We start from the raw sequence: 11,248 nt of genomic DNA, 5'->3' as shown, positions 1-11,248 counted from the left end.
AAAAGGCCTGGGATTCTTTATTTCAGCTTCTTGCATTTATATTTTTGTTCAGTGTATATTCATCCAAATACTTGACACCTTCAAACGGTGTTACATTTTTTACCTTTAACTAGACACATCAGTTAAGAACAAATTCTAATTTTCAATGACGGCCTAGGAACAGTGGGTTAACGACAGATTTTTACCTTGTCAGCTTTGATCTTGCAAATTCTGGTTACTAGTCCAACGCTCTAACCACTAGGCTACCTGCCACCCCCATATACATGTAAAGTGCTATACCTCAAATACAATGTGACATTCTGTTCTGTCACCTCAAACATTTGATCTCGAATCCAAAATGCTGGAGTATAGAGCCAAATTAAAAGGTTTAGCTCCACTGTCCAAATAAACACGCAGTTGAGACTACCTCAAAAAGCACACACAATAGCCGTTACAATTACCTCAAGTATGGTTGATTCTAAACTTTACCGTATCTAAAACATAAATCCCATGATATTCTGTGAACAAAAGGGAGGTAAGAAAAAAAAATGTAAGCATACCAGGGGTTTACTGTTCTTGATATCTTATAATCCAACAAGGTTTCTTTTTTTTAGCATAGATCGACACATTAATACCAACAGAGCCACTGCACGCAAAATACATTCTCCCGTATAACAAAAAAACTGTGGTCGTTGCCAAAAGGAACACTACTGTTCTGCCAGACTTCAGGTTTGGCGCCAGTCAAGGTCAATATCTCAGTGAGCTACACAATGTGTTTGTGTCATTGTAACATTCCCTTCCCCCCCTTTAACGGTCCTACAAAATTGAACGTTAATGATAAACATGTAAACGAAAACAAAAAAAGACAAGTGGCTCTCTTCTAACCATTTCCATTTTATTGTTGTTTCAACCTCTAACGGAAGGAAGATTAATCAAAGAGTCCAAATCCCATGTCATCATCAGATCCCTCTTCAGATTCCTCTTTCTCCTCCTTTTTCTCTTCCGCTACAAAGACACAAACATATGTTACTTTCATATTTGGGAGCCTATCCCCAAAACACATGGACCATTTCCAGAAATACATATATATAATCAAAGCGCATTTAAAATATAAAGAGTTTTCCTTGAAATGTGTCTTCATGCAATTCATTTCAAATAAACGTGTTTCAGTCTGTTGAAATTAATGATTCCCTACTATGATGGCTTACCAGCAGTAGGAGAAACTCCAGCTGCAGCAGACCCAGCAGCAGCGGGAGCCGCCACAGCACCACCTGCTGGCACGGAGGCCAATTTAGAGAGACCTGCAAAGAGCAACAGAGTAATTCATTGACAAGTCCTTTAGATTGTACAGTGACTGGTAATTTGACTGTACAGTGACTGGTAATTTGACAACATTTGCACCTATATGCAATCTACAGACCAAAGTCTGATTCACACGATGGTGCCAAACCAAGCTGTACTGGAATTTTTGGTATTTTATTAGGATCCCCATTAGCTGTTGCAAAAGCAGCCGCTACTCTTTCTGGGGTCCACACAAACATAACATAATACAGAACAGCCAACAGTACCGTTTGGGTTGGCCATATAGTGTAAATCTGGCATAATTGTGTATGAATTCATGAGTCAAAACAAAGACATAAGGACAATGCCTCACCAGAGTTCATGACTTCATTGATATCTTTTCCATTCAATTCATTGACAACCTGTGGAGACAAATTCAGGTTCTTATTGTCACCAGTTACTATGTAAACCAAGGCCTCTGTCCTGCAATAGTGTCAAAGTACACAAAAGTAACTCAGTTCATCTTCTCAAAATACAAGACAGCCTCACCCTAAATGGAGGCATACCTTGTCTAGGCGCTCATCTTCGGCCTCGATTCCTACACTCCCCAAAATGGTCTTGATATCCTTGGAGGAGGGGCTGGTGTTGCCACCGAGCACAGCCAGGAGGTAAGCGGACACGTAACGCATTCTGCAAGCAGGAATATGGAGGAGAAAGAAAATAACTGTTATATTGGCCTACTTGAAATGCATTCTGGATCTTCATACTGGATCTATCCAGGTCTATATTAGGATAGGAGTAGCCAAATTAGTTAACTATAATCATTTATATATATATACACACACATTTTTTTTTTTACATGTGTCATTTCGTTAAAATTACCTCAACTTCAATTATTGTTGATTCTAAACTTTACCACGTCTAAAACATAAATCACATGTTGTTCTGTGAACAAAAGGGAGCTAAGAAAAAAGAAAAAACTAAAACAAACGCTATTTACTGTTCTTGATATCTTATAATCCAAAAAGGTTTATTTTTTTGCATAGATCGACAAATTAATCCCAACAGCGTCACTACACGCAAAAATGTAATTTTCCCATATCAAGATAACGTGGCCGTTGCCAAAAGGAACACTACTGTTCTGCCAGACTTCAGGTTTGGCGCCAGTCAAGGTCAATATCTCAGTGAGCTACACAATGCGTTTGTGTCATTGTAACATTCCCTTTCCCCCCCTTTAACGGTCCTACAAAATTGAACGTTAATGATAAAATAATGAACATAGGAAAAAAAAAAAGAATTGAGACAAGTGGCTTCTGACTATTTATTTTCTAGTGATCGATGACAACCGAGCTCGCTGCCCAGACTTAAATAATTACAAAGAGGAGATCCTGATTAATTATCCTAATTAAAAATGGGTGTCCAACCTGAAAAAAAATCTAAATATACACATTGTGAGATATTTGGCGAAATAGTGTATAGTGTTTATGTCCGTTTCATTGCTATGGTATAAATAGCTAATATTGTAAGTGATAAAATTACCTAGAAAATGTTATATTTTGCAATTCTGAGTAATTACTAGTTTGGTAAGGATATACAATTTATTAATTACTACCACAATTGCTAAATAATTCCAATAGATGGCAGCATAAGACCACAAAATACATTTCAGAAGATTTGTTCTCCCTGGATACTCCCTTCACAGGAAAACTCCTGCACGTGCATTTTTCTGTCTCTTTCCACACTTCTAACACAAGAGGAAGGACTGAACATGCATTTAACAGATTACTGTGAAGTAATATAATGATGATTCATGTTATTACTACTAGTTTTTATGCTCATGTTTTGAAAATATACTTCATTACTATAACTTTTATCAATAAGCCTGAACATTAATTCAATCACCTCTGGTCAACAAAACATATTTTCCCTAGTACATTCAATGTCAAATTCATCAACCAGCACCAACCCAGCAATTCAACAAAGTCCTGCCAAAAGCTTGTTCCCTAGGTAGCAGCGAGCACTCGGACTTCTCTCGCAATCGAGGGGCATGTTGAGGTAATGCAACCACAAGGGTTGCATGATGTAATTTATTGACGAGCTGGAAGAAACACTTGTCTTTTCACTCATAATATGATACACTAACAGAGCTTTTTATAATACATGTCTACTAGGGTTGAAGTACGTGCACCTGTCTAGTGATTATTTGGCCAGGGTTCAATACCTGCTGTAGTCACTATTTTTTTCTCCCCCAAAAGCAACACAGGCCTACTAATATGAGATAAATAGCAACCTGTAAACTAATGAGCGACCATTTTAGAAAATCATGGAACAGTCTTTGGTTGCATGCTATTTTATGTCAATTATATTGCTGCTACAGCCTATAATTGATGCTTCATTGTCTTAATGTTGCCATCTATTGGAAATATTTAGCAATTAAAAGTTATTAATTCACATAAAGACATTGATGAAGTAACTGAGAAATAGGTTATTTTTCTTATTAATTCCTGAGATCAGTCTCAAACCTGCCCCACCTATCCCAGACAATTGCTGGACTTTCACATATAGGTTACTAAGTCACACAGTTCAAACCACATTTGAAAAATAAAATGTGGTTTGTTTATCAAGTGTTTTGCCGTGCAATAAGAAATATCATAAAATAAAATAGCAAATGCTTGCATTGGTTTTGATTGAAAACATCACTAAAAATGCTTTTTAGTACAATAACGGTATTTACTAACATAATATTTTTTACAAAAATATTTTTTAAAAAGTGTTATAGGCTACCATACCCAATAATTAGGGTTAAGGTTAAAGGCTAAAATAGGTTATATCTAGGGTTAAGGCTAAAATAGGTTATATGTAGGGTTAGGGTTAAGGCTAAAATAGGTTATATGTAGGGTTAGGGTTAAGGCTAAAATAGGTTATATGTAGGGTTAGGGTTAAAATAGGTTATATCTAGGGTTAGGGCTAAAATAGGTTATATCTAGGGTTAGGGCTAAAATAGGTTATATCTAGGGTTAGGGCTAAAATAGGTTATATCTAGGGTTAGGGCTAAAATAGGTTATATCTAGGGTTAGGGCTAAAATAGGTTATATCTAGGGTTAGGGCTAAAATAGGTTATATCTAGGGTTAGGGCTAAAATAGGTTATATCTAGGGTTAGGGCTAAAATAGGTTATATCTAGGGTTAGGGCTAAAATAGGTTATATCTAGGGTTAGGGCTAAAATAGGTTATATCTAGGGTTAGGGCTAAAATAGGTTATATCTAGGGTTAGGGCTAAAATAGGTTATATCTAGGGTTAGGGCTAAAATAGGTTATATCTAGGGTTAGGGCTAAAATAGGTTATATCTAGGGTTAGGGCTAAAATAGGTTATATCTAGGGTTAGGGCTAAAATAGGTTATATCTAGGGTTAGGGCTAAAATAGGTTATATCTAGGGTTAGGGCTAAAATAGGTTATATCTAGGGTTAGGGCTAAAATAGGTTATATCTAGGGTTAGGGCTAAAATAGGTTATATCTAGGGTTAGGGCTAAAATAGGTTATATCTAGGGTTAGGGCTAAAATAGGTTATATCTAGGGTTAGGGCTAAAATAGGTTATATCTAGGGTTAGGGCTAAAATAGGTTATATCTAGGGTTAGGGCTAAAATAGGTTATATCTAGGGTTAGGGCTAAAATAGGTTATATCTAGGGTTAAGGCTAAAATAGGTTATATCTAGGGTTAGGGCTAAAATAGGTTATATCTAGGGTTAGGGCTAAAATAGGTTATATCTAGGGTTAGGGCTAAAATAGGTTATATCTAGGGTTAGGGCTAAAATAGGTTATATCTAGGGTTAGGGCTAAAATAGGTTATATCTAGGGTTAGGGCTAAAATAGGTTATATCTAGGGTTAGGGCTAAAATAGGTTATATCTAGGGTTAGGGCTAAAATAGGTTATATCTAGGGTTAAGGCTAAAATAGGTTATATCTAGGGTTAGGGCTAAAATAGGTTATATCTAGGGTTAGGGCTAAAATAGGTTATATCTAGGGTTAGGGCTAAAATAGGTTATATCTAGGGTTAGGGCTAAAATAGGTTATATCTAGGGTTAGGGCTAAAATAGGTTATATCTAGGGTTAGGGCTAAAATAGGTTATATCTAGGGTTAGGGCTAAAATAGGTTATATCTAGGGTTAAGGCTAAAATAGGTTATATCTAGGGTTAGGGTTAAGGCTAAAATAGGTTATATGTAGGGTTAGGGTTAAGGCTAAAATAGGTTATATGTAGGGTTAGGGTTAAGGCTAAAATAGGTTATATGTAGGGTTAGGCTAAAATAGGTTATATCTAGGGTTAGGGTTAAGGCTAAAATAGGTTATATGTAGGGTTAGGGTTAAGGCTAAAATAGGTTATATGTAGGGTTAGGGTTAAGGCTAAAATAGGTTATATGTAGGGTTAGGGTTAAGGCTAAAATAGGTTATATGTAGGGTTAGGGTTAAGGCTAAAATAGGTTGTATCTAGGGTAGGGTTAAGGCTAAAATAGAAGAATAACCTATGAGGTTTAACGGCGGCTGGCATCCAATTTGTTGCATTACCGCCACCTACTAGACACAACTCCCTTATACTTTACTTGAAAAAGAAAAGTGTACTAAATAAATACCCTACCATCTAACACTATACTCACCAACTTCAAAAGTATATAAAATAAAACACCCCTCTATGCCACTAATTAAACATTTATTCCTACCTCATGCCATCACCACTTAATATATTCGGCACATACGCTGGTACAGGATAACACTTACATCCTAAATTCACTTTGTCAGGCAAAGACAACTTCAAAACTCAAAAGAACAATGACTTGTTTCCCCACTCTCGCCACCTTATCTGCGTAGCATCAAACGACAAGCATCACATCCACCGGGAATCTTTGACCTCAACATTTATATCTACCGCACCCCAGTTATCACTCCCTTCATTAGTGCCTTTTTCTTGAGAACGAAGTAAAACGAATGGGGGTACGTGAAGTGTTGAGCACATTCTTCCTCTGCCCAACAGAAACACAATCAATTATCACTAGACCACTTCTGGTTACCCTCACCAATTCCACATGGCCAAACTATTTTTTCACCCAGGCGTGAAACCACAAATGGATCAGCCTAAAGGCAATAGTCCACACACTTCACTCCTGTCAGACTCTTCATCCTGATCCTCGGTGCATACCCCAGTCTCTGGTGACGTTACCGCACCTACCACCGCCAATGCTTCACACTCATTCACTTCCATTTCTCCTCCTGTCTTCACCTCCCTATGCTTACACTTTCTACCATCTCCCTTTTTCCCACCATTTTTATCAGACTCAAGCTCACCCTCAGACCTCTTCTCCCTCTACTTTTCCCCCTGTTTGTCTCTGCATTGCTTTCCACATGCAAATAATTAACACAAAGCATTACCCCATAGGAGACCTTCCTGTTTGTCTCACCTGTGCTGGAATGTAGGTACCTCGGATAATGACTAGAGCTAAAATAGATTATACCTAGGGTTAGGAGTTAAGGCAAAAACATTTTTTATAGCTCTTTTACGCCTCCCTGTGGCCATAATCTGAGGTAGCAACAGCGTCAGATCTCCAAATCAATGAGCTAGACCTATCCATTTGGTTAGATCCTAAAATAATGCCCTAAAATAAGATCGGTTTTTTTCGATTACTTCAAAACTATGGCAAACCGTTAGGACAGGTGGTAATATTATTAAACTGGGCTACACTGCGGATGTAATTAACCAGTTATGACAACAACAAAAAAACGTTAATTTCATATGTCCAGCCTAGCACAGGCCACGGTCAATATCTCAGTGGGCTACACTGCGTTTGTGTCATTGCAACATTCACTCTCCCCCTCCCATTTAACGGTCCTACAACAACAAAAGTAAAAAAACCAACACGGGCTTTCTTGTTCCCATTTCCATGTAATTATTGGTGCTCATGCAATGGTGTCATGTTAGTTAGCTAGCAAACGCTGACATTAGCTTCTATAAAGCTAGCAAAACTTGCACGCGCCTTTTTTTGCTAACGTGGAACATATGTTGTACAGAATAGATTCTGATCATATACTAGCACATCAAAACATCTTAACTATAATACTGACGCCGTTTTGATGGACTAACACTTATTAAATAGTTTAACTTACTTTAACCTCTTGAGCTTATGGCTCAATACTGCCCCGTTGGAGGAAGTGCGTGCCCATAGTAAACTGAAAATATTTTTTTCCAAAATTGCTAATATATGCATATAATAATAATTATTGAATAGAAAACACTCTAAAGTTTCTAAAACCGTTTAAATTATGTCTGTATGTAAAGCAGAACTCTCAGGGCAGCCTTTCTCCCAAACTCTCTCTTGTCAAGAGAAAAGTTGGGTCAACTTTGACGTCATCGCCCCCACCCTTCCCAGGCAGCTACCGATCTGGGAACAGTATGTATTTGTTCAGCGCGATGTCTGCTTTCAATTGGCACGTTCATTGTTTGAATTTCGCGCTCCCTCATCCTTTGGCGGGCGAAAATGCCCGGTTCACTCTCACATACATGCACTCTATTGCGCGCGGCCGATTTGGGGAACGTTCTTTTCCAATAGACACCAATTGAAGCCGGTTCGTTTGTTTGCGATTATCATTGTTTTACATGATAAAAACATCATTTTGCTCGATTCTGCACTTAGTTTGACCAGTTTAGTCGACATATAATATGTAATTTTGAAGTTTGATTGCGCAAGAGTGCGGGACCAGAAGGAGCAGAAGTTATTTTGGGTGCATTTCAGCTGAAGCTGTTAGCATATGCTAATACAAAGACGCACAACTTGAAACCAAACGATGTATTGGGTAAGTATGACTCCTTCTACGTCTTCTGATCGAAGAACATCAAAGGTAAGGGAATATTTATGTGGTTATTTTGGGTTTCTGTGGACTCCAAACGTAGAGGAGACATACTGCTAATATCTGAGCGCCGACTCATAGCATAGACTAGTGAACGAATTCTGTAACGTTAAAAATAAATGTAACACAGCGGTTGTATTAAGAAGAAGTGTATCTTTGTAACTATATGTAGAACATGTATATTTAGTCATGTTTATTGCTTGTTATCTGACGTTATCTGTCCGAGCTATCATAATTTCTCCGGACATTTTGAGTAGCATTTTTTGAAATGTCGTCATTGTAAACAGAGATTTATGGATATTAATGGCATATTATTGAAAAAAAAAAAAAATGTACTGTGTAACATGTAATATTACTGTCATCTGATGAAGATTTTCAAAAGGTTAGTGAATTATTTATTTTTAATCCTACTTTTAAATTTTATATTTTCTGGGACAAAATGGCCGCCGTTTGCCTTTTGTTTCGGTGGTGGTCTAATATAAATGTGTGCTATGTTTTCGCCGTAAAACATTTTAGAAATCTGACTTGCTGGGTAGATGAACAAGGTGTTTATCTTTCATTTGAGCTATTGGACTTGTGTAGGTGTGGAGGTTAAATATGTCTAAGAATATTTTTTCACATTTTGTGTTATGCTAATGAGCTTGAGCCGTAGTCACGATCCCGGATCCGGGATGGGTAGCATCAAGAGGTTAAGTCTGTACAGACACGAAACGTCGATCACGCTGAATCTTCCGGAAGAGAAAGAGGGTCGTCACCGGAAGATAGAGGAATTTGTAGTGCCCAGATATGATTGGTCCATCATCACGCCTCGTCCAAAAAAAATCAGCTTGGATGAGCGCGCTGGACCTCGGGCTAGGAGGTCGAAGGTTCGAGACCTGCTCTCTGCTGTTTCATTACAGTAAAAATACATTACCACCGTAGATAGTTTTAGGATCTTTCAATTTCTTCGCGACATAGCTAGGACTAAAACATATTTTTATGAACATGATTTTCAGCAGCAGCACATTTTGTCCAGCAATAAGTCAAGCCATGACGAAATTAAATTATTATTTGGAATGTGTGATTCAGACTAGGGGTAGGCTACTTTCGTTTGAAACCAAAGAATATCTATTAAATTGACAAGATAATCGAGTGACCACTCTAACAATGGAAATACATATATTTAAAGATGGAAGGCAGGTGGTCGAAGGCCAGAGCAGATGGGACCATTCTAGCGAATGAGAGGTCAGATTTACGTTTGTGACCGACAGGCGTACTCAGATATAAAGTAGGTTTTTTTTGCCGAAATGCCACGTGCGCCAAGTTATATCAGTGAATACGTAACAGCCTAACCATTATGAAACGTGTATTCAATCAAATAAGCCTATGTAGCAATTACATTTTTTTTTTGAACAAATTCGATCCTTTTCATTGATCCTCATAAAAAAAATCCTCAATTCCTAGTCTTATTTTCATGAACAGTTATTGGGTAGGGTAAACCCTCTCCCTTCACCTCTTCCTCTCTGGTGAAACTGGCACTGGTACACATCCAGAATACTCCATCTCTGGTATGGGCAACCTATATCATGGAACCAAAAAATAGTCTATCAAACATAAACCAAGCTGCAGAATAATAACCAATTATGAATACACACAGTTTAGTTTATTGAATAATTGACAATCTTGGACTTACATCTATTACATCTAGTTGATTTTGCACAATCAGAAACAAACAAAAACAAGAATTCCAAACAGACAAAACAATCTATCACATTTCAAATATTTCTGTCAAAGCAAAGTAGCTTACTGATAAATAATAATCTCTGGTGTGGTGATCCTCGGGTGATCATGAGGATGTGTTAGGCATCTTTGTCGTTGTCATACTGTCCAATTGGCCTACAGTTCAATCATCTCCTTCCCTTCCTCCTGGGTGAACAGGTATGTGGCAAAGTCGAACAAAAACACCTTAATCTTATGCCAGTTTGACACCCACCATGTTTTGTTAATAAACTCCTCAAACAGCAGAAAGAGGGAGAAGATGACAGATGTGATGAGGAAGACAAGAAAGCAACGGTAAGTATAGTAGGTCATCTTCTCCTGGCAGGTCTTCTGATCCCAGGGCACGGCGTTGCGGGCCTCGACATAGCGGATTAAGTGTAGTAAGGCAGCATCGTCCTCCCCGGTCATCCCCCCCAAGGCCTGTAGCAAGGCAGCCTCCTCCTCGGTTACCCGAGGCTTCTCGGCCACCATCTCCCTCTCATCTTCAGTAACCCTGTCTCCCTGTGCCATCTCTCTTAAGAATTCCTCTATCGGGAGATTTTATGAATCACGTCACCCTAGTTCAGGATTTCAGGTTTTTGAGATATCAATGGTCAGAAAACTGAAGAACACTGAGAGATGGAGAGAAATGCAGACCGTCTGGTGATTATAGTTTTACAGCACCAATGCTGCTTGAGTGTCCTTCCTAAAATTGGTATCCAGTCTGTCGATCAGCACTCTCAGATCTCTGATAGTTTAGCTTCCATTGTCCCCTCTTCTGTTGTTGTCTGGCTTATTTTTTGTTTATCCTTTGAATGGTTATTTTTCAACTAGAATCAATAATGATCTCGCCCAATGCATTATACTGTCTTGTTTTCTCTGTCAGAGCTCAAGCGTCTCCAGGGACAGTTTGTGTTGGACAGGCTGTAGGGCAGAAATTTCTAGGCTGATTAGTGAGGTCAGGACAACTCACTAAGAAGATACAAGAGATTAAAAACAGTGGTGTAGTGGAGGGTAAACGGAAGTAAATGTATCTTATCTACTTTTTTTTTTGCTTGACAGTTTACCCACCTTTTGCGGAATAATTATTAAAAGTATAGGCAGCATTACTTTTTTTTTTTTTTTTACCGCAACCAGTGATCAGAGTTTACCACTACATCACTGATTAAGAGACTTTTCAGATTGAAAAGAGTTGAAGTAGAGGCAAGGCTACGAGATTTCAATTCCCCATAAAATGTACATTGATGATGCACTATGCAGAAATCGCTCCACCATTTTCAGGTTGCTAAAATTCTAATAGTTCGATTAATTCCAGTTTGTGACAAAACAAGCAAGTGTAGTGTAGAGAATTAGTGT

General features: G+C 38.1%; 1 protein-coding gene across 1 annotated transcript; it reads right to left on the bottom strand.

Moving 5' to 3' along the window:
• Window positions 1-853: 853 nt before the first annotated feature.
• On the bottom strand, window positions 854-8,962 carry LOC112221301 (60S acidic ribosomal protein P2). Its single transcript, XM_042330779.1, has 5 exons — window positions 8,846-8,962; window positions 1,827-1,952; window positions 1,634-1,682; window positions 1,188-1,280; window positions 854-984 (listed from the first exon to the last, which is right to left on the bottom strand). Exons 2-5 carry the CDS (start codon window positions 1,947-1,949, stop codon window positions 908-910), a joined length of 342 nt encoding a protein of 113 aa, XP_042186713.1. The 5' UTR covers window positions 1,950-1,952; window positions 8,846-8,962; the 3' UTR covers window positions 854-907.
• Between the last annotated feature and the right edge of the window lie 2,286 nt (window positions 8,963-11,248).

The sequence above is a fragment of the Oncorhynchus tshawytscha genome, linkage group LG02 (assembly GCF_018296145.1).
Source record: "Oncorhynchus tshawytscha isolate Ot180627B linkage group LG02, Otsh_v2.0, whole genome shotgun sequence".
Taxonomy (NCBI): Eukaryota; Metazoa; Chordata; class Actinopteri; order Salmoniformes; family Salmonidae; genus Oncorhynchus; species Oncorhynchus tshawytscha.
This window is presented reverse-complemented; position numbering and strand designations above follow the sequence as displayed.